Source organism: Zeugodacus cucurbitae, chromosome 5 (assembly GCF_028554725.1).
Source record: "Zeugodacus cucurbitae isolate PBARC_wt_2022May chromosome 5, idZeuCucr1.2, whole genome shotgun sequence".
NCBI classification, from domain to species: domain Eukaryota; kingdom Metazoa; phylum Arthropoda; class Insecta; order Diptera; family Tephritidae; genus Zeugodacus; species Zeugodacus cucurbitae.
This window is the reverse complement of record NC_071670.1, coordinates 27,605,914-27,630,473: the sequence shown is the minus strand read 5'-3', so window position 1 is coordinate 27,630,473 and position 24,560 is coordinate 27,605,914. Positions and strand designations below refer to the sequence as shown.

The following is a 24,560-nucleotide window of genomic DNA, read 5'->3' as shown; positions in this document are numbered from 1 at the left end:
ACAGTTCAATATCCGTCCGTCCGGTCAGCCAATTGGTCAAGCGATTATTTGATCTAGATATCCTAATATAACTTAGCTCACACTTAAACCTTGATACTATGAGAAGGTTGGTATTCTTGATGGCCAAAATCGGACTTCTGCAACGGAAAGTAGTGAAAGTAGTAGAGTCACAATGAGAATAACGCATATACAAAACATTTTATGTCGAAATGTTGAAACACAAATATTATTATTGGGAGCGGTGGAATAGACAATTTATGACTTATCGTTCACGATAAAAATTAATTAATTGAAATGCAAGTACAAAATAATTACTTGGATCATAACTGATTTAGTAATCCCGATACTTTGGTTTTTGCTACCAAAGTAATGTTGACGAAATTTACTTCAAGATACAGCAATTGCTATAACATTTTTGTATATATTAAGTTACTCCATAAATAATTTCATTTTATCAAATAGTTAACCAGAATAGAATTTAACATACACATACCTTATCCACAGCAAAGCGTGGCGCGGCCACTAGTAGATATATATATATATATATATATATATATATATGTATATTAATTTATAAGAACTGTCGATGTTTATTTTAAGCAATATTATGCATAGTTTTACAATAATAACTATTACTATTAAAGTGTAAATGCAATTATGTAATTGATATTATTTTATTGTTCTTGTTTTCGATACGAATTAACTACGTAAATTGTTTAATTATGTAATGATCATACAGACTCCAAATGTTCAGCCAATTCCAGAATGGGGCTTTCGCTGAGGGGTCTTATGACGGTTTGCCAGTTCGATGTGTAAACGTTTGTCTGGAAGAAAATTTCATAAACTGTAGTTTATATGCGAACAAATGTAGAAACATTAAAAAATTATGATATATTAATGATGGAGGCCGGATTAAAAGAATTCAATATAAAATTCGATTGTATACCTATTATAATAATTTCGGTTAAAATTTATGTTCAGTGCATGTAACGGATTCACGAAAACGTCAGTGTATTGACTTTCGTAAATTCTAGAAAAAATAAATTTGTGATAAATTACATACATAAATGGCTGCACAATTCTACATTTAGTTCTGGTTTAATTAAATTTCAATATAAGGTTCTTAGTGAAAGCGAAGTATTGAATTATACGGAATGTATCATTACAATCAATCAATTATATGCATTTTGAAGCTCTAAAAAGAGGTCATAAGTAATGTCCAATGAGTAGAAAGCTCTGGTCCACTTTTTACAAATTTTAAAGTCTTCCAACTCCTTTCATTGTTTTGAACTTTCCGAACTTCCGACTCCGTGTATTTTTCCTATAATTTTCCAGTGTCATGAATATAATGCATTATTACTATAAAAGATTGATGATTGTACTTAGAGGATTTTCACCATTAGTTTACCTACATTTGCATGAAACTGTGGCGCTAAGCGTCCGCCATTTTCAATTAATTTACTTGACTTTTTCAATTGACTACTGTTCACAGTTGTTGGAAGCGAGCTCCAAGTCTCTGATGCATGTCTACTTAACGGAGGTGTGTATTTTGTAGGCATCGTGAGCATAGAAAGGTCTTGGGATTGTTGTTTTATATAAGACGTCTTCATGTAGTTATTAATCGTTGGGCCGTAAGGCAGTGGGATTATTGATGACTGTTGGAATTTTGCTGAACCCCGTTCAAAAACATGCAGGCCATTTACAAAAATATCGTTTGGTGGGCATGGATCTGCAGACTCAAAACTGGTTGCAATTAAGCCTTGGCCAACAAATTGTTGTGGTGGACCCGCTTTGTAAGATTGTTCACGCATCATTAGCTGTTGCCTTGAAATATGAGACTCCAAAGCATATTGTTTTTGTAATAGTTGTCGTTTTTGTTGCAATAGCCTATGTTGTAACAGCTGTTGTTGAAGGGGCTGTCGTTGTATAACCAATGGATTAATATTGCACAGCAACGCCATATCACCACGAGCTGGCGTAGCCATAGGCAGATTACTTGCGTCGAAGCGTACATTATTTACGAATGGCGGCGAAAAATCTACGGTTTCGAAACTATGCTGTGGACGTACTAGATGTGGAGTCCTTGGAGTGTGTGGCGTTTGTACGAACTGGTGATGCAAATCTAATGACAGTCTATTTGGAATTGAGTAAAATTGACTACTTTGAAATTGATAATTGCTGCCGTCATCTAGAGGTACTTTATTGTTACGATATTTTGACTTTAGTGATACCACTTCCTTTTGTAGTTGTTGTAATTCCAACCAGCAATCTTGCTTTCGGGTATCATATCGATAACTACCGTAACCAACGCCAGAATTTAAAATTGTCATGGAATTCACAAATCCTTGAGCAACAAGACCATCACTTGCCCGTCGACCTTCCCTAAAAAATTAAAAAAATAGAAAAATAGTAAAACTAGGTCATTATGCTAGAATATGATTATTTAATTAAGTACCTAAAATGTATTGGAGACCTTTTATCCAGGCATTCCATAGGCAGCTTAGTACACAGCGTCGAAGAATTACTTGAGACGGGTATTTGAAAACACGAATTATTACTATTATAGATTGAGCGATCGGACATCCGATCCGATGCGGTAGCTAAGGTGGTATTGCTGGCACACGATGGCAAGCTGCTTGCCAGATCAATACTGGGTGCCATGTTTAGATCTATGCCTTCCAACACCGAACAGTTACTGTTTGACGATCCACGGCTTAGGTTTTGGCTCAAGCTTTTAGAATAACTTGCTAACACGCCGCTCGATGAACTGCTGCTGGCATAAGACTGAATGCGCTGTGTGAGATCGCACGTCGATTGCGAACAATCTAGGGAATTATAAAAATTATATTAGGTGAACTTGTGAAAATAAACAAAATATCGCTAATTTACATGAATAGTGTCACAACTAAAAAAAGTCGATTTTTCTTGAGAGCGGTTTAAAGTTTTCAATTGGCTCTTCTTCAGCAAATATAGAAAAATGCCATTAGTGTATAGAAAAAACTAGTGGCATGTAGTATATTAAATAAAATAATGAGCATAAGTGGATTAAAAAGTGTGTACTGAAGCTTTGCCGTATTCATAAACGAGACCCATTTGGAATTATGTCTTTATTTGTGAAAAATATTATTCAATTTCTTTGTCATAAGTTAAATGTGTCGTTATTGCTGAAAAAAGCAACATGAAAAAATTTAACACAAAATATGTCGTTCTTTCTGAGAAGAAAACCATATTCAACCTATGTCAATATGTGTTGTAACACAAAATATGTCGATATTTCGTAAAAAATAAATATGTCTAATTCTGCCACAACTGAGATGTGTCCTTTTTGTGGTTAAAAAATAATGCGACATAATAAGTTTAATAACGGCACATTTTTATTTAAAAAAATTTTAAAAATCAAACTTAGACAAATTAAGAAAGTATTAACTATGATGTACTATGTATGTACGAAGGTTGGGATCATATGTGGAAGTTCATTCATTTGGGAGTGGCCAGAAACGATTCTTCTCCATGTAGTTGAAATAGCTAACGACTTCCGGTTTTAGACCTAGTATCCTGCGTAGCCAACAAACAGTGATGAGGTGAGCTAAAGTGAGAAGGCGAACCCGCTTCTGCGGTTGGTAGGGTTAAAAACGAATTATTAACTATCTAACCATTAATATTGGCTTCGACGATTGTCGATTATCGAGAAATTTGTCCGATATCTTGATATCTCGATAACTCTTGGTACACGTATTCCTTACCATATTAAATGGCAGAAATTTTTATTGAAGATGGGCAAAATTTAACCATTGCCACGCCCACAAAATGATGAATTTGGTATAGAGGATCACGTCACGGAGTAGCATATTAGGATGGAATTGGTTTGGAAAAGTGGACGTGGCCCCGCCTTACTTTGAACTTTGCACAAATACTACATTTATAGAGTGGCATCGCTCTAAAAATCGCCGAAATTGTGCTGTAAGTTTTTAAGACTCCGGATACTGAACAAGTGGACCACAGTGTGACCAATTTTTTACAGAAAATATAGGTATATATCTCAGATATTCAAAAGAAATTCAGAGGAGATGTTTTCATTATAATAGTCTATCTCTGTGCTATTAATAGGGAAAATCGGGTGAAAACTTCCTCCAGCCACCATAAACCTGATTAACGGCTTTTCTTCCGGAGAACTACTGAGGAGAATATCTGAGATATCATAGCAAATTAGTTTTAGGTATAATCTTTCATATGGTGTAGCTTGTTTGCATTGTTTAAAAACAATGTATCCCATGTTATGCTATTTAATTAAGTGATTGTTGGTTCGATTCGTCACTCTCCAAGTAAAAGTAAACAACAAAACAAAAAAAAATATAAAATGCAATTTTTATATACAGTGTAACTTCCATAACTCGAACTTATATAACTCGGAGATCTCCATAAATCGAGCTCTTGAATTGGCAATAGCATGTAGAAGTCAACTTTTATTCAATTTTCCTCCCATAAATCGAACTTTTCGAATTTTAAAAGAGTCCCTCTATATCGTATGGAGGCGAACTAAAAATATTATTTAACACTTATGGATTGCATAAATCATGTAACAAGGGCATGGATATATACGTCAAGAGCCAAACGATAAATATCTGCAACAAACAAAATAACAGAATAGATGTTTTAACGTATGTACATAAATCTTTATGCGAAGTAAATAAATAAATTGTGTATAAATCTATACTACAACTTTTTGAAAAATTTTATATTTTAATGAGTTTTCTATAACTCAAAGTTTTCTTGTGGATTATGGTGATTCAAGTTAGGGAAGTTCAACTGTGTTTTTCAGAAATATTATAAAATGGAGGTTTGTACAAAAAGTATAGCGAATTAAGAATTTTCGCGGGCTACGTGTATTTATTGTTGGAACTCATAACCCTTATTATGCTGACAAGATTGGCCATTTTTAATGTTTAGTTAATTTTTGACAGCTGTATTGCTTGGCTTTATAATGTGGGAAGTCCCATTAAGTATTTAGTTGATGTTCCTTTAAAATTTAATTAGTTTTAATAAAATATATATAGGTGTGCTTAAGTTTTGTACAATGGATTTTTGACTACTATGAACTATTTTCGGTGAAACTTTTAAAACCATAAGAAAATTAAAACAATTATATTATTATAAATAACCTGAATATGAAACGCACCAGGGTGCTTTTGTTTTGTTTGATACTATATATTCGCTGTGTGGTTGCATACCTCTAATTTCATTTGCGTGGTCCGTTTCACAACCCTCGTCAGTACTAGTGCTGCACTGGGTGGCTATTTTGGTTGACTTTAGTCGAGATGCACACTTTTCGTTACAAAATTTCCTTTAAATAATTTGCAATCACTTGATTATGAGTATGTAATCGAAGAATAAATGTTTACCTGCATTTGGAATCAGTCTGCGATGATTTTGAGGTGCAACCGTTGTGAGCTATAGACATGCTAGGGGAGACACTTCTATTTATAGATGAATTTGATTTACTCGATGCTGGCTCAGAGGCATCCAGTTTCTTTAAAGATAAAAATTTTAAAACGCATAAACATCTACAATATATATAATTATTTATATAATATTTATTATTACAAACTATAACTATAATTATATAATATCAATATTAATGTTTAATGGCGACTTTACCGTACATATGTACATAATTTTAAGTCAGCCTACTATTCAACTACTATGAAACTGACTTTTCTTAGAGGAGCAAACTTGCATACAAGAGGAACTTATTTTTGATCAGTCAATAAAATTCTACAAATTCATAGGACAAACGTCATGTTAAAAGAGACCGTTTAAAACTTGATTAGTAAAGCCTTATTTACTACCTTTTTTGTATTTGTACGGCATACTGCTGCTCGTTGTATATGAGTTACAATTTAAAAAAATTATAAATACCGCAAAATTGTTTTAAATTTTTTTATACTATTTGATCAGTTTTTTTTTGTTATTTTTTAATTTTATTAGAAAAGGAGACTTACAACAAGTAAGGAAGGGCTAAGTTCGGGTGTCACCGAACATTTTATACTTTCGCAATTTATTTATTTAAATTTATTAATATAACAAACAATTTGACTCACATATTTGGTATATATATGGTAGAATGCTTGAAAACCCTATTATTAAGTATATGGGAGATAGGGGAAGTTATTACCCGATTTCACTCAATGTTAGCACGGAGACATATTATTTGAAGAAACATATTCCCTCAAAATTTCTTCAAAATATCTGGGAGACTGCACCATAATTTCGATAAAAAATTTGTTAGAAGTACTGAGGTCCTCATATTCGATATATAGGGTGTTGAAAACTTATGGACCGATGTTTAGAAGGGCGATGCCACTCTTTAAATACAGTATTTTTGCCAATATTTTCACTGGTACTAATATTATATATTGTAAAATAAACAATTCAGACCGACTTCAGAGTTCTGGTATATGGGACCAGTGAACCGATTTGGACTATTTTCACAACATATCATTGGGAAGCTAGAAGATAAAGGGTGATTTTTTAAGAGCTTGATAACTTTTAAAAAAAAAAAAACGCATAAAATTTGCAAAATCTCATCGGTTCTTTATTTGAAACGTTAGATTGGTTCATGACATTTACTTTTTGAAGATAATTTCATTTAAATGTTGACCGCGGCTGCGTCTTAGGTGGTCCATTCGGAAAGTCCAATTTTGGGCAACTTTTTCGAGCATTTCGGCCGGAATAGCCCGAATTTCTTCGGAAATGTTGTCTTCCAAAGCTGGAATAGTTGCTGGCTTATTTCTGTAGACTTTAGACTTGACGTAGCCCCACAAAAAATAGTCTAAAGGCGTTAAATCGCATGATCTTGGTGGCCAACTTACGGGTCCATTTCTTGAGATGAATTGTTCTCCGAAGTTTTCCCTCAAAATGGCCATAGAATCGCGAGCTGTGTGGCATGTAGCGCCATCTTGTTGAAACCACATGTCAACCAAGTTCAGTTCTTCCATTTTTGGCAACAAAAAGTTTGTTAGCATCGAACGATAGCGATCGCCATTCACCGTAACGTTGCGTCCAACAGCATCTTTGAAAAAATACGGTCCAATGATTCCACCAGCGTACAAACCACACCAAACAGTGCATTTTTCGGGATGCATGGGCAGTTCTTGAACGGCTTCTGGTTGCTCTTCACCCCAAATGCGTCAATTTTGCTTATTTACGTAGCCATTCAACCAGAAATGAGCCTCATCGCTGAACAAAATTTGTCGATAAAAAAGCGGATTTCACATTTCGAACCGAACACTGATTTTGGTAATAAAATTCAATGATTTGCAAGCGTTGCTCGTTAGTAAGTCTATTCATGATGAAATGTCAAAGCATACTGAGCATCTTTCTCTTTGACACCATGTCTGAAATCCCACGTGATCTGTCAAATACTAATGCATGAAAATCCTAACCTCAAAAAAATCACCCGTTATTATGAACCGAATTTCATTGTTGAAATTGGTCGAGTAGTTTCGGAGATATGGGTTTTGACCCATAAGTGGGCGGAACCACGCCCATTTAAAACTTTGTATACCATTTTGAGTGCAGCACTTCTGTGCTGGGAGGTGGGCGTGGACTGTATAAGGTAGTACCTAAAAGAAACGAATCTAGAAAGTTTCCTTGATATAGCTTTATTAGTTGGCGTGACATGTACAAAAAACTTGGTAGGGGCGGGGCCACGCCCATTTCCCTAAAAAAATTACATCCTCTTATCGAGCTTTTACCGCCATTTTAGCGTAAGCGACAAAAACCAAACAGGGGAAGGTTTTTTTTAAATATTTTTAACCATTAATGTGGTAGTAATTTAAAATTTCTCATACATTAATGCTTTTCAGACATTTACATATATAATTGAATGATAAACATCAACAGGGATAGGTCCGTTACGTCTTAAATTACTAGTTTCTATAAAAAACTAATTTTCGAAAAAATTGTCGCTTACGATAATTTGACGGTATTGGCTCGATATGCCCCTTCATAGTGCGATCCTTCATACCAATTTACTTCAATAGCTTAATTTACATTTTACTTCAATAGCTTAATTTATGGCTGAGTTATAGTTTTTTATATTTTTTCGGTTATTGCTATTTTACTTAGCGTTATTGAACTTAACCTTCTTATGGTGCCAAGGGATACGTCTTCCAAGTTTCATCGCAATCTCATCTCAATTTTTACTCAAGTTACAGCTTGCACGGACGGACGGCAGACAGACATCCAGATTTGAACTTTATTCGTCATCCGGATCATTTTGATATATATATCCCTATATCTAACTCGTTTAGTTTTAGGACTTACAACCAACCGTTATGTGGACAAAACTATAATACTCTCGTAGCAACTTTGTTGCGAGAGTATAAAAATTATATTTCTCAATTGGACTTATTGGAGCTTGTCCGGGCGTCTATTCGTGCTGTCAAAATAAAAACGAAATAATTTAAAATTTTATTATTTTGATTTCGATTTTTTATTTTATAAAACTTACGATGTACAGTGAACCAAAAACAACCAACTTGTACAGAAAAATGTGCTTGGCACACGGGGAGGGTTTTCGTCAAAATCGCTTGGCAGGTAATGTGTTAAACTAATTAAAATATTTCATTTTCCAAAAGTGAGATAAAGTGCGTTTTATTAGTATGTAATTTGGATGTAAATAAAAAATAAAAAGTAAAAGTAAAGCTTGTTATCACGTTAGATATACACTGAGAAAAAAAGTGCGCTTTAAAATTAAATGTGAACACTTTTAAATTTTATTTAAAGTGTCTCTTCTTTATGGGGAACACAAAAAAAAAATATTTTGTAAAAGTGCTAATTTTAAGTTTTTTAATTGTTTGCTTTTAATTTAAAAGTTAAAATTTTTGTTTTTAATGTAAAATTCTTAAATTTAAAAATGTTAACTTTATTTTATAATGACAAACTTTATATTTTAAAGTAAAATTTATTATTTATAATGTAATCACTTTTAAAATTGTATTAAAAGTGAATCCATTTGATTTAAAATTTTTAAAAGTTTAAAAATAAAATTATAACGTTTATTTTGAAAGTGTTAAATTTAAAATGTAAAGTGATCAATTTGCAGAAAAGTGTCAACGTTTACATTTAAAGTGTTCATTTTATAAATCAAAGTGGCACTTTCTATTTAAAAGTGTTCACTTTGACATTTAAAGTGTTCACTTTATAAATCAAGGTGGCACTTTCTATTTAAACGTGTTCACTTTGAAATCTAAAGTGTTCACTTTATAAATCAAAGTGACACTTTCTAATTAAACGTATTCACTTTGACATTTAAAGTGTTCACTTTATAAATCAAAGTGGCACTTTCTATTTAAACGTGTTCACTTTGACATTTAAGAATTTAGAAGTGTAAACAAGATACAAGAATGACCAGGAATGATCAGGGTAAAATTATACCGGAAAACGACTTGCTGCGAATGTTTGGCAACGATATCCAAATTAATGAGCAGGTTGATTTAACGTACACGTGTGTTGAGGAAGATACGGATCTCCTTAATCTGCTATAGGAGTTTGATCTAGAAACACTTTTTCTTGGCCTAAAAAGTAAGTAAAAATTCTTCGGCAATATTAACACTTATCCATTATTATTAATGTTCCTTAGATGCTGGAATAACTTTTCGAAGCTTAAAATATTTGTCGAAAGAAGACATTTCGGAAGTAGTAAAAAATATTGGTCTTCGAGCAGAGTTTAAAGAAAAGTTGTTTTTCTGGCGCAAGTCAAAGGTAAATATAATATTAATTTTGAAGCTTATTTGCGACGTTAAGCACGTACATAGATACAATTATCATTTGAATATTACTACGTTTATAATTTAGCAAACTTATTTTTTCAGTTTGGAATAGAAGACGAAACGTTGAGCCAGACTTCAAAAGTTGTTGGTTGGTAAGAAGAACAGGTAAGAATATATTGTATTAAATTTTATGATAAATTTCATTGCAGCCCCTTTCAACATTTTTAAACGATAACTCAGCCGGTAAACAACTTATTCAATATTATGAGGAACGGGCATGTTTTACGAATAAGCAACGCGATGCCCTCATTAAAATAATTTTAGAAGATGTCATGTTAACAAAGACAAAGCTTAGACCAGAACACTTTGCTAGTATTGTGGAAGAAATGATTGGTTTATTTCCCAATGAAAAAGAGTCCCAGGTATTATTAAAAACGATATATTTAAAAGAACATATTGTAAACTGATTTCTTTCAGGATTATTACTATATTCCTCGTCAAAGAAAAAAACCCATCTGGCAAGCTCTATTCCAAATATTTTAATTTAAAGACAAAGATTAGAAAGAGTAGTACATCCGCGGAAAGATCTCTTTCGAGTGAAGTACGTGATCCATTAGTAGACGAAAATGTTGAAGTTGACGAAACGCTGTCGTTATGTTTAAAAACTTCGCTTCAAAAAGATATCAATAATTGGGATGAGGTTATTGACAAATGGCAAAAAACATTTAAATTTCGGAAAAACGATTTGGCAAAGCTTTCGAATTCTGATTTTTTGCAAGAGTGGCCAATTGTAATTTTAAAAGACTCCAGAGCACCATTTCTGGTATTTAAAAAGAACTTTAACACAAAATTCAAGGATATAAAAGTTTTTATATTTTTTTAGATTAATCTAGATTTTAATTTGATTTATCCAGCAAAAGATAATCTTTTAAAAACAAAGTGGTAGATGGAAATACAAAAAAGAAAGCCACCATTAAAGATGCTAATGAAAGCTTCGTATTGCAGTTAACAACAATTAGCGATTACTCAATACGAATAAAAGAAATTATCGGTAAATATTTTTATAATAAATTGACTGTACAGCCGTTTATAATTATGGTAGGAGACTCTGAGGACGATCTTAAAACCTTTTACATTAACCTTGGTAAAACTTTGTACAAACTAAATTATTTTATTGAAAGTTTGGATATATGCTTTAAAATCTTTCACGTGTTTAATCTTAAATATCCTAAGATCTGCGAAATGCCATGGATATTTATCCAAAAGTATTTTTATGAATTAGATTCAAAATTTGATTTAAAAAGTTCAAATCTTACTTCATTGTTAACACATATGAATGAAAAAAATTACATTTTGTAAATTTTTCGATTATAATAATGTATAAATGTTTCAGATGTTTTCAGTTATTTAAAAGTGTTGATGTGCCAATAAGACATTTAAAACACATGCATTTATTGTCAAATAGAGATAAACTTCAATGAGAACAAAATAAATGTAAGCAAATTTTTTCTAACTTTAGTTCTCTAAAGCTTGGGTTTGGTAAATGACAAAATTATTTCATTAGACATTATTAACAGCAGAAAAAAATTTTTTCAGTTTGGAAATATTGAAATAGGAAATATTTCACAGCCTCTCCTTATGGACCGACTTCAATCGTACAACTTAAAAATGGCAGCTAGTGAGGTTTTATGCTTTACAAATTTTCTTCCACTCATGATAGGAGATTTAATTTCACCAGACGTGAAGCATTGGAAACTGTTGGTGTTGCTTATAGAAATAGTTGATTTATTATTTGATTCTAGTTTTTCTGAATTCGATCTAGATAAGTTAAAAAATTTAATTAAAGCACATCATCAATTATATATTCTACTTTACGGTAATTTTAAACCTAAGCATCATTTTTGGTGCACTACCCGCACGCAATTGAGAAATGTGGTCCTCTCAAGTTTCTCTTGGCAATGCATTTCGCGGCAAAGCATAAAGATGCAAAAATATATTTTAACAATATAACATCTCGAGTAAATCCTGCTTATACAGCGGCTATGAAAAGTTCTTTTTGTTTTTCAAATTTTTTACATAAGTATAAAGATGGGTTTCCGCATGCTTTTAACACTGAAACATTTATTACAAAGGACTTAACAAGAGAAGAATATTTTCCTAAAATATTGAACTTTGAAAATATTAACTATTAATCTGTTTATGTTTCGACTATAATACATTATAAAGGAATCGAGTATAAACAAAATAATTTTTTAGCATTACTGAATGAAATAAATTGTTGTATCTATAAAATCAAACTTTTTATTTACGAAAATGAAATTATTTACGTTCTATGTTATCCTATTGAAATTATTAAATTTGATGCACATTTTCAATCTTACGAGACTGGTATAAAACAAAATTGCCTTAATCTGATTAACATATCACATTTCACAAGCCTGCCTATGAATTTACATCAAATTAACAATGGAAAGACATATGCAAGATTAAAAAAGATATAATAATATAATGGTTTATTTTTTAATTTTAAATTAAATTATTTTATTTAATGAATTATAAATGAGTTATAAATAAGTTATTTCATAGATATAAAATAAATTTAAATTTAAATATGTTTGAATAAAAAAATGTAAATTAAAAACAATTAAAATAGTGTGTTTTCTTTAAAGTTTATAGTGAAAGCTTTTAAATTGCATTTGAAAGTGTTTACTCTCAAAATAAAAGCTAAAGCTTTTAATTTGAGGTTGAATGTGTTAACTTTTAATTTAAATACAAACATTTTTAAATTGGGTTAAAAGTGTGAACTTTAAAATCAAAAGTGTTTATATTGTATTCGAGAATGCGCATATTAAAAAGTAAAGTTTTCACTTTAATATTCAAAGTGCTAACATTAATAATTTACATTTTAAAGTGTTAACTTTAAGATTAAATATTTTTCAATACGGCTGGTTTTCATACATAAAAATTTTTAATTTTAAAGTTCCTTGTACTGTATTTAAAGTGACTTTAAAGTGTTTCTTTTCTGAGTATACTCTTTGGTATAGTAAACGTTTCGCAAGATTTCTCTTCGATAAGTGCGACTTGTTACGTGGTGTATACAGTCTAAAATCGAGTGAGTGCAAGAAGTTCTGAACACTTTAAAGGTGTACCAACTCTATAGCGATAGCCACAGGGGATATTTTGGACCTGTAAACACATAAACTTAATTTAAATGGTGGTTACTGCCTCGTTCAGGATAACGACCCGAGGCATTCCGCTTTATTGCGTACGGAATGGCTCTTGTACAACATTAAAAAGTGCTGCGGCATCCTCCACAGAGTTAAGCCCGCAATCCCACAAAATGTAGGCAAACATCTATGGGCCTATATGGAGATATAGCTATCAGAACCCAAAGTTGATAGTAAAAATGAGGTTAAGACTGCTCTTCTGGAGATATGGACAAATATACCTCTCGAACTTAATAAAATGCACTTTATCTCACTTTTAGACGCATACCTAAATCTTAATTAGTTTAAGAGATAAGTAACTTCAAAGTCAAAACATTTGCCTGTACAAGTTTTGTTTTTGGTTCACTGTATGTATGTATCTTTCTAGAAATTTTGATGAGCAGTTAATATCCGTCGTATGCCCATAAAAGCGAAGACTTGAGTATAAAATTAAATATCTAATAAAAATGGTCCACTTGTTATTATTATATTATTTCATATTATTCCAATAGAGATTTCATTCAACTTGTCCAAGGATATTTCTATTATTGCTATCAAAATTGCAATAGAAATATTTTAATTTAATTAAATGTGTCATTTTGTTTGTAAAATATAAGTTATTTTCTTAAATATTAAACAAATTTGAAGTTGATTGAATTATTTGAAATGTATTGTAATTTTATTTTGTGTTTATAAGGGTATGCATAAGTGCGAACCGAGCACTCAAATCTAACTTCGTAACGCGGCCTTTGCATACCTCAGCGGTACCTAATATATTCTGCAATACTGGTATCATTTCCAAATGTAATATATTATTTTGACAACGTTCTCTCAAACCAAAGTCTACACGGTCTCGTAAAAAATAGTTACGCCACGAATAGTATTAATACTCACCTCTATAGGAAGCGGACTTTCTTGTAATGTTTGGAAAAGTTTAGCGGCCTCTGCCGACATTTTGAAATGAAAATTCGCCTTTGCTTTTTGTCCGCTAGAAGAAGAATCGAAACTGGTCGAGCTTGACATTTTCTTTACAGCTGGTGAAGAATTCTTAAGTTCAATCTGTGCATCACTTTCAATTTCTGTTTCACTATTAGCATACGTCTTAGATTCGGCAATGGCAGTGGCCTATCAAAAAGAAAAAAAATTAAATACGTATGTTCTTCTTAAATTATTCACAAATTAGCTAAACTGCTTTGACTGATCAAACCGATAATATTAAAATCACTCCGTGACTACTAAATAAATTTTTCGTTATTTCTGTGAGCATAATTTTTGAACTGTGATGTTAAAGTTACTTGTTGTAAAAGGAGACGGCAATCCTCTGAGCTTTGCTTAATTATACACTCTCTTAAATTTTGATGGAGCGGGTGAGATGGACTTTCGTTTATCACGCTAGGTGCAGCCAATAAACCATTTATATGTTCATTCGATAATACATTCTCTTGGCGGCATTTCTCACTAACCGTCGATAATTTATTGTCTGTACTATATGGCGATGCTATTGGATGCTGGCTTGAGCTTATATTGGGCCGACTTAAACGAGAAATCTTGATAGGTGTCGGTCTTCCTTTTGTTGTTGATTGGCTTATTTGTGCCTCTTTGAGTTCGTAGTTTGTTATAGTCGTAGAACTACAGTTTTTATTATGTTCGTGGATTTGAGTGTTATCACAATCGGTAACGATTTTCTGAGAAAATTTCGTTGGAAAACTACCAAATTTCCCTTCGTCTACACCTGGCAGTGGTGATATTGTCTTTTCTTTTACTGTAGTATATGTTTGCTTCAATCGTTGTTTGTCGATCGAGGGTCTAGTTTTATGTAGTAGCTTTGAAGATCCATGATATCCCATTGATGCAATGCGTGGCAGTGTATTATCACTTAAACGTTTTGAATATTCTTGCATATTTTTCTTACTATTAACACGGTCTTGAAGCAATAAATATATCGCCGCAACATGGTCATAGCTATTCTTCTTCAAACTTGCTATGGTTTTTTCTGGTGGTATTCCAGCGAATTCCGACATTATCCGTAGTATGTCCTCGTTCGGTTCAATGCTTGAAGTTCCATCCATGTTAACGTTACATTGTGTTACAACAACGGCATCACGAGCTTCTCCACAAACCCAACGGTGACTTTTAATTTGATTGATTGTGTAACGCCGCGAGGGTTCAAGTACAAGCATTCTTCGAATTAAATGTTCACAGTCTGAAATAGATTGATTTAGATCAAGCTTAAAATTAAAATCAATGAATAAGCTCACCCGAAGACATGAAGAAAGGAATCCTAAATCGTCCTGACAGTACTCGATCTCTTAAACTCTGTAATGTAGATCCATCGAACGGCAGCGCCCCACAGACAAGAACATATAGTACCACCCCTAGCGACTGTAAAGATTTGTTTAAAAAACACACTCACTCGCAATCGAATATATGTAACGGAAAGGAGCATTAATACCCATATATCTATTTCCGGACCGGTGTACTGTTTTCCTTCAAACACTTCAGGGGCAGCATAAGGAGGTGAACCACACCACGTTGCTAACAATTCACCAACCTTAAAATGGTTCGAAAATCCAAAATCTGCGATCTTTATATTCATATTAATATCAAGTAGAAGGTTTTCAGCCTAAAATAAATTACCTTAATTTTATTTCTGATTTTAAAGAATTCAATAGTTTACCTTTAAATCTCTATGTACAATATTTTTCATATGGCAATATTCTACCGCTGACAAAATCTGCCAAAATTTACTTCTTGCAGAACCCTCAGACATCCTTCCAAATTTTGCTATGTAATCTAGAAACCAAAGTGAAATTAAAACAATATACGATTTCGTATTTCACGTTCGATACATGATTAACATTTTCGAAACAGAATTATACATGTCATTTTACAAACGACTATGATTCTTGTTATTGTCAACATATGAAGTAATTAGAAATAAATTTTTTCAACAGTTTCCTAATTTTTTAACTCCAAAAATCTTTAAAAATTAATATTCGTTAGATTTTTTGTAGAGCGCTATGTACATACATACATTTGTTCTAATTGCATTATTATTATTATATGATATGATGATAATGAAACAATATTTTCTTATAAAAAACACAATCGCATATTCCCCGAATCTGATCCAAAGCCCTTCAAACCTTAGGAGAATACTCACTGGGCAATTAAGTGACAATGAAAAAATGCCTCTTCTGAGATATATTTTGAAAACATGTACATACATATATCTGTTATTACAAAAAAAAAAGTATTATGGCTTCAACTTGGCTCACTCCTTTGCAATACATATCCTTGATTTCTTATCAAGAAGAAATAAAGTACAAAATTAAGTGAATTGTCCTCACGAAGAGCAATAACGCAGTCTTTTTTTCAGTCAATCAGCTTGTTTTTTTTAATTTATCACAACAAAATTATAACGGGGTGCTCACAACCATCGTATTTTTTTTAATTTTCATTTATGACTTATAACTTTATGACAACTTGTGAGTACCCCAAATGTAAAATTTGACATGCAAACATCTATTATAAACATACCAAATATTTCCCCTTGACTAGCGTATTCGGATACTATGTAAATCATATTTTTAGTTTCCATCACCTGGAAATATATAAAATAATATTAATTTTATTTAACTGCATTTATTTAAAAAGTATTTAAGCATTTGTTTTTAAGCGAAATTATATTAAAATAATTCGCGAACAGATTTCATTACAACGAAATTATTCACAACCTTCCCTCCTTTTACTAAATTACAGCCTCGCAGCGCCTAGACATTGAATTCACGAGTTTTTTTAGTGACAAAATATTGTTCCCCTTTTTATAATCTCGCAACACTTTGCACAGAATAGCAAAGTTGTGTTCACATAACGGTTGCTTGGAACACCTTAATCTAAATGACTTAGCCATTTTAGGACTTAAATTAAGCTATAAAAAGAAAAGGAGGAGCCTATTTAGATAGCATATTTTAGAAAAGTGGGCGTGGCACCGTTGTAGATTTTTGTATATGATAATATATCTCATAAACTACTTAAGCTATGTCAACCAAACTTTCTGGAGTCAGTTTCTACATAATCAGTAAGAAGAATGGAATGTAATAAACCTATTTATAACCACCCCTACTTCCCACACAAAGATTATGTGGAAAACTATTAAAAGTGCTTTAACTCACTAACTCTCATATTTCAAAGAAATTCAGAGGAAATGTTTTTCTTACAATAGTGTGCACCTCTGATAAAAATGGGCAAAAACTGGTCTATACTTCTTCTAGCCCCCATATACCTCATTTACGGAATTTCCAACTTCCGGTGGACTTTACCGCATATTTCGGTTAATATGTGAGATATGTTAGCAAAATTAAGTGAACGTATGTATGTGATTGGCGTTGCAACCGTTTAGCCGGTTATAGCCGAATAGACGATAGTGCGCCACCTCTCTCTCTCCTTCGCAGTTCGGCGCCAGTTGGAGATCCCAAGTGTAACCAGGTCGCTCTCCACCTGGTCCCTCCAACGGAGTGGAGGCCTTCCCCTTCCTCGGCTTCCTCCGGCGGGTACTGCATCGAACACTTTCAGGGCTGGAGTGTTTTCGTCCATTCGGACAACATGACCTAGCCGTCGTCGTATAACTCGTACAGCTCATCGTTCCATCGTCTGCGGTATTCGCCGTTGCCAATGTTCTGAGGACCATAAATCTTGCGCAAAGTTTTCCTCTCGAAAACTCCTAGTGTCGTCTCATCTGATGTTGACATCGTCCAAGCTTCTGCACCGTAGAGCAGGACGGGAATGATAAGCGACTTGTAGAGCTTGATTTTGGTTCGTCGAGAGAGGACTTTACTGTTCAATTGCCTACTCAGTCCAAAGTAGCACCTGATGGCAAGAGTTATTCTGCGCTGGATTTCGAGGCTGACATTGTTCGTGTTGTTGATGCTGATATTTCGTCTTGTCCTCGTTCACCTCCAGACCCATTCGCTTCGCTTCCTTTTCCATGCGGGAAAAAGCAGAACAAACGGCGCAGTTGTTGCTTCCGATGATATCAATATCATCGGCGTACGCCAGGAGCTGTACACTCTTGTAGAAGATTGTACCTTCTCGGTTTAGCTCTGCAGCTCTTATAATTTTTTCCAGCATCAGGTTTAAGAAGTCGCACGATAGTGAGTCACCTTGTCTGAAACCTCGTTTGGTATCGAACGGCTCGGAGAGGTCCTTCCCAATCATGACGGAGCTTTTGGTGTTGCTCAGCGTCAATTTACACAGCCGTATTAGTTTTGCGGGGATACCAAATTCAGACATCGCGGCGTAAAGGCAGCTCCTTTTCGTGCTGTTGAAAGCAGCTTTAAAATCGACAAAAAGGTGGTGTGTGTCGATCCTCTTTTCACGGGTCTTCTCCAATATTTGATGGTGAACATGACATGGTGAATATCTGGTCAGTTGTCGATTTTCCAGGTCTAAAGCCACACTGATAAGGTCCAATCAGTTTGTTGACGGTGGGCTTCAGTCTTTCACACAATACGCTCGATAGAACCTTGTATGCGATATTTAGGAGGCTGATCCCACGGTAATTGGCGCAGATTGTGGGATCTCCCTTTTTATGGATTGGGCAGAGCACACTGAGATTCCAATCGTCAGGCATGCTTTCTTCCGACCATATTCTGCAAAGAAGCTGATGCATGCACCTTATCAGTTCTTCGCCGCCGTATTTGAATAGTTCTGCCGGTAATCTATCGGCCCCCGCTGCTTTGTTGTTCTTCAAGCGGGTAATTGCTATTCGAATTTCTTCATGGTCGGGTAATGGAACATCTGTTCCATCGTCATAGATTGGGGGATCGGGTTCGCCATCTCCTGGTGTTGTACTCTCACTGCCATTCAGCAGGTCGGAGAAGTGTTCCCTCCATAATCCCAGTATGCCCTGGACATCGGTTACCAGATTACCACCTTGGTCTCTACATGAGGATGCTCCGGTCTTGAAACCTTCGTTAAGTCGCTTCATTTTTTCATAAAATTTTCGATCATTCCCTCTGTCTGCCAGCTTCTCAAGCTCTTCGTACTCACGCATTTCGGCCTCTTTCTTTTTTTGTCTGCAGATGCGTCTCGCTTCCCTCTTCAGCTCTCGGTATCTATCCCATCCCGCACGTGTTGTGGTCGTTTGCAACGTTGCGAGGTAGGCAGTTTGTTTTCTCTCCGCTGCGAGACGGCACTCCTCATCGTACCAGCTTGTTTTTTGTCGTTGCCGATAACCAATTGTTTCGGCTGCAGCGGTACGCAGTGAACGTATAATCTTGGATATAGCTTGATGTCAAAAATAGTTGATGTCGGTCCAGGAATTATACAAGACCCCATATGGTATATGTATATAATGGGTCTAATCATTGAATCCGCAGCGACTGTTTTACCACAAAGTGAGAACGTAAAACTGTTTCATGTTTTGTTAAAAAAAAAATTGAAACTGACCTTTATATTAAAACTTTATATTATGAAATTTCTTCCAAAAAATATTTGGTGAATGAGGCTCTTTGCGAAAATTATTTCGCTATTTAGAGGGTGGTAACTTTATTCGCTTTTAAACATCTTTAGTTTATTTTTGTTAGTCTGTTTTTGTCTCTTTGCTCTAAAATTCAATGATTTCTTAATTAGCGACATCTATTAGCCGCGGAATGTATATTTTCGAGTCGGCAAGTGAGTTTAATGTGATCGCAATTTTTATTTTCGATACGGTTGCAATGATTTCGCCCAATGATTAGGCCCAATGATTTTTGTTATTCTAGTGGACTTTATGCCTAACAACTGGGTCGAATTGTGTGTTTTCTTAAACGAATTAAATACATACTCATCCCTTCCTTACATCATAACAAAGTATACTTTTTTCCAAATAGGCAATATTCGACGGCTTTCCCTTTCGCTTTGCAATGTATGTATATCAAAATTAGTCTAACTAACACAAAACACTATATATTCACCATATTAGACCAGTGGAAATGTGCATACCAATAGACATAATGTTTAGTACCTACCAGATGGCATAATGCTAAACGAAATGTTAAATATAGCACATAAGCATACTTTTAAGAAAAAAGGAGATTACGAGATTTTCCGATATTTACTTTAAAAAATTAGGTATAGGAATTGAGATTCTCATATTCGGTAAATGGAGCTCTATATTCGGATTTCAATCACGAGTTATGTCCACCTCGAGTGCACTCTTTATGCTAAAATATATTATTATATCTTCATTGGTGCGGTGGTGCTGAGAGAATCATATGGGTTATAAAATTGTATTATATGGGAAGTATGCGTGGTAGTAAATTTAGTGCGTCTAAAATTAATTTCATAGAGTTATTGTAATTTAAATAGCTTTTAACAAAAACATTTATATGGGAATGATTGTGGTTTTTATCAGACACTGACAGCGTTTCAAGCCAAGTTTCATTGATATAACTTAAATAGTTTGGAAGATATGTTAAAAAACGCATTATGGTCGAGAGTTACGTAAAAACAAATGTTAAACGCCCATCTGGAATACCGTGCCAAGAACACGTGTGCCATGTTTCATAAATATATATATGTAAATTTTTACTCAAATGCGATAAATGTATGCATTTCCTTTAAATTAGATAAAATAATTATATTATATGTATATGCTTAGATTGAAAAATTCGGAGTTTTTGTATTGAAAATATATTTATTATACATTTGTATTATTTTTTCTGCATTACCTGATAGAGTTTGATGATGTGAGGATGATTCAAACGTTTCATTATTTCAACTTCACGATAGACCTTTTGCAAGTTTACTGAATCCAACTGGCTCTTGTCGATTATTTTTATAGCGACCTTAATAAAAAATGTATGTGTTGTACTAATAGGTTTCGTAAATATTAAATGTATTACGAAATGATATTACTCGTATTGGTTAAGAAGTGCAAATCATAAATCAAACAATCACAAATTTGTATATTTTTTTGTAAGACCTTCTTGAGTATAAAACCGTTAAAAGCTTAATTCTAAATAATAAAAATGTTTAACTTGTCCTGACAATAAAACGATAGACAATATGCAATGGAAAATGTGACTTTATTACATTGCAGCATTACAACAAAATATTTTGTTTCCTTTTCCCCTATATGTTCTCTTTAAGGTGTGTCCAACAAGAACATTTTCTTGCACATGATTGACATCGTCTCTTTTGGTCTGCATAGTCCACGGACAATTTCTGATTCATTAGTTTTTTCAAATTCTTGTACATTTTGCTTACACCGCCTAATACTCTATTTTCTAATAGATTCCTGTTATGCGAGTAGAATGCATATTTCTACATTTCTACACACATTATTAGTAAATTAAATATATTATTTAATCTCAAAATGTTGTAAATATTCATTTCACATTGAACATATCTTCAACCACTATGCAATCTCAAAAGGAAAAGGAATGTCGAATACTATATTTTACACTACAATTCTCATCTACCTTACCTCGTTTTTAGTTATTCTGTGCCGTGCAAGTTTGACAACGGCAAAATTTCCTTTGCCAATCGTTCTCTCAATATCATAAAAGCCAACTCTTATCGGTTCCTTCGGCTTCAAGGTGGTTTTGGAAGCCAGTGTACTCAAACTCACGGGATCTGGCGCACCATCATCAAGAACAGAAACAGGCTTCGCCTGTGCTGAACTTTTACTTTCAAGCGAATCCGAATTCGAGGGGAGTATTTTGGTCGGTGCTTCTCTAGAAGCTCCCCTATCTAAAATGTAAAGGAATAATAAGCAAAACAGATTATTGTAAAGAACAAATAAAAATTATATACAGTTATGGATAGCACAATAATATCCATGACCCCAACCTGTCCTAAATACAAAAATAAGAGTGTAAACGCATTTTTTAACTCTGATTTGATTTGCGATACTATTCTATTTGAATGTAAGTAAAATCTGTTACTTAAACTTGTGTCCTTACCATATTTGGTGTCTTTTCTATTTTCCACATCTTTTGTTGTTTGTTTTGTGTTACTCGACTTAAGTACTTCCAAAGAAGCTGAGGGTTCACTTTCTTGTTCCTTATGTTCATTATTACTCATGATTAATCAGTTCAAATGCTGCTCCGTATACATGATGACCCTTTAATAGTATTAAAGTAATATCAATGATCAATCACTTATTATACTTACAAATGCTTATTAAACATATATTGTATTCCAAACAATTTCATATTTCAACTTGAAAAACTGAATTAGAACGTTAAGTCCTGTTTTAATAATTTTCAATACATGACAATGCTGAGATAACGTTATTAAAACCATAGACAGAGAAATTCTATATTTCTATATAACCATAAAAACCTTCTAAAATTTACAGTATATGTGTGCCTAGAATTCTCATGAATAGTATCTTCAAAATGTAGGCAGAACGGTTGAGATGTTTATGAGACTGAAATTGCATGCAATAATATATAGTGCTGCAGTCATAACAAAATTTTAATTTGCTTCTGGCGTTTTTCGATAATAAATTTTCGAACACAATTAGTTCTGTTTGGATTATTATGTGTTGAAACAACCCGTTATTGAACAGATCTATTAAATAAAATGTGTTGTTGCACTACTATATAATATAAAACTGCCTATGGGATTTATGTTGGAACAAGTTAGTACAAATTGTGGAATATCCCATATATAGAACATATAGAATAAATAAGAATATAGAATATAATGAATATAAAGTGATGTAAAAATTAAATTCGCACAGTGGTAATGTTTGTAAATTCAAACCATTCAGATCCACATCTGTATGGAAAATTTTAATGTAGGGTTTAGAACTTTGAAATGGCATTGCCGCAAAAGGGCAATACAACTGTATAAATTTTAAATTTCTATTTGCGAAACATCCGATACACATTCATATGTGTCGCGACATGTGCCTTACTTTGTGAATTGATAATGCTATCACCATCGTTTGAAAAATCAATAGTGAGTTACGTACGAGTGCTTGCAAGTGTATACATCTTTTGCACTTCATTTCACTGGCTCGGTAAATACGGCTTTTGAACCATACAAGGCTACAAGATTTATGATTGATAAGCCTTTTTATTAAAATATTTCAGAATTCGTTTGAGGAATTTTCTTTTTAGCTTAAATGTCGGCATTTTTGCAAAGTATCACATTCATTGATTCGCTGATATGCATTTTATTAAACATTCAAATGAGTGGCACAAAATATTATTTACCGTTAAATTACCTTTCTCGCAGTTATTGTCCATATATGTTTCTATTGTATGGTTTTTCTTATATTAAAAATCTTAACTACCTTAATGCAATACAAAAACGATATTTGGTAATGCTTATGTGTGACACAAACTAACCATTTGACAGATTAAGTACAGCCAAAAACTTTTTTATTTGCATACAAATAGTATTTATACTATTGCCATGCGCAAAGTGCATGTATATCACTGATTCCACACTTTGACAAAACTACTTGCTGCAAATTCACCAAATACGAAACCAAGCCAAGAAAGACGGAGTTCACAACATGCTTAAAAATATGAAATTCTACCTAAAATTACAAAAAGTTTATTGAAAACAATTGCATTAATTGTCGGTTATCTATATTAATCTCAAGGAATGAGGCATTAATCACATCATATTGCTCGTTATGTTTTAAACCACATGAGTTAAGCTAGTTGTCACAATGGTGTCACATTTTTATCACTATTGGAGTTCTATGTTATATGGGGGTATCATTAAACTTTTCTAGTCATATACGTATTCTAGAAAGTTTTAAAATGTGTGCTTTTCACTCAATACAACGCTACCTAGCTTATAGCAATTTTTATAATTTTGTCGGTGGTATTGAGGTTCCATCGAAACTTGAACATTGAATTTGACATAATGAAATCAGCGCATTAGTCAAATTAGTTTTAATATTCCAAATATATGTAGGTTTGAGTACATAGAGTAGGATATTTATACTCTCGCAACAAAGTTGCTAGAGAGTATTATAGTTTTGTTCACCTAACGGTTGTTTGTAACACCCAAAACTAAACGAGTTAGATATAGGGTTATATATACCAAAGTGATCAGGGTGAAGAGCGGAGTTGAAATCCGAATGTCTGTCTGTCCGTCCGTCCGTCCGTCCATCCGTCTCTGCAAGCTGTAACTTGAGTAAAAATTAAGATATCTTAATGAAACTTGGCACACTTATTTCTTGGCACCATAGGAAGGTTGCTTTCGAAAATGAGCAAAATCGGACCACTGCCACGCCCACAAAATGGCGAAAACCGAAAACACATAAAGTGCCATAACTAAGCCATAAATAAAGCTATGGAAATAAAATTTGGTTTGAAGGATCGCACTATAAAGGGGCATATTTGGATGTATTTTTTTTGGGGAGGTGGGCGTGGCCCCGCCCCCTAATAGGTTTTTTGTACATATCTCGGAAACCAATAGAGCTATATAAACCAAACTTTCTGCAGTCGTTTTTTAGCCACTTCTTAATACAGTCCAAAAATGAAAGAAATCGGATAATAACCACGCCCACCTCCCATACAAAGGTTAGGTTGAAAATTACTAAAAGTGAGTTAACTCATCAACCAAA

General features: G+C 33.4%; 1 protein-coding gene across 10 annotated transcripts; it reads right to left on the bottom strand.

Annotated features, from left to right (window-relative positions):
- Positions 1–563: 563 nt before the first annotated feature.
- LOC105215398 (MAP/microtubule affinity-regulating kinase 3) lies at positions 564–23,462 on the bottom strand. Of its 10 annotated transcripts, none has more exons than XR_008471580.1 (16): positions 23,326–23,462; positions 21,928–22,088; positions 21,450–21,715; positions 20,692–20,808; positions 16,520–16,583; positions 15,657–15,772; positions 15,432–15,602; positions 15,238–15,361; positions 14,275–15,182; positions 13,874–14,104; positions 5,400–5,527; positions 5,229–5,341; positions 2,456–2,825; positions 1,413–2,382; positions 947–1,321; positions 573–824 (listed from the first exon to the last, which is right to left on the bottom strand). XR_008471580.1 is itself a non-coding variant. In XM_054232430.1 (15 exons), exons 2-15 carry the CDS (start codon positions 22,046–22,048, stop codon positions 732–734), a joined length of 3,792 nt encoding a protein of 1,263 aa, XP_054088405.1. In that variant the 5' UTR covers positions 22,049–22,088; positions 23,326–23,461; the 3' UTR covers positions 564–731. The 10 variants fall into 10 exon arrangements, 8 of the variants coding, with proteins under 8 accessions (XP_054088405.1, XP_054088404.1, XP_054088401.1 ...); XR_008471581.1 differs by having other exon boundaries at positions 1,064–1,321; XM_054232430.1 differs by lacking the exon at positions 947–1,321 and having other exon boundaries at positions 564–824; positions 23,326–23,461.
- Between the last annotated feature and the right edge of the window lie 1,098 nt (positions 23,463–24,560).

Bases quoted from the DNA above. Each gene is read 5' to 3' on its own strand.
- LOC105215398 (XM_054232426.1), bottom strand. From the start codon at position 22,048: ATGAGTAATAATGAACATAAGGAACAAGAAAGTGAACCCTCAGCTTCT. The intron at 21,716-21,927 runs GTAAGGACACAA...TTTACATTTTAG, and splicing joins TAGAAAAGACACCAAATATG to ATAGGGGAGCTTCTAGAGAA. The intron at 15,603-15,656 runs GTAAACTATTGA...AATTTATTTTAG, and splicing joins TTGTACATAGAGATTTAAAG to GCTGAAAACCTTCTACTTGA.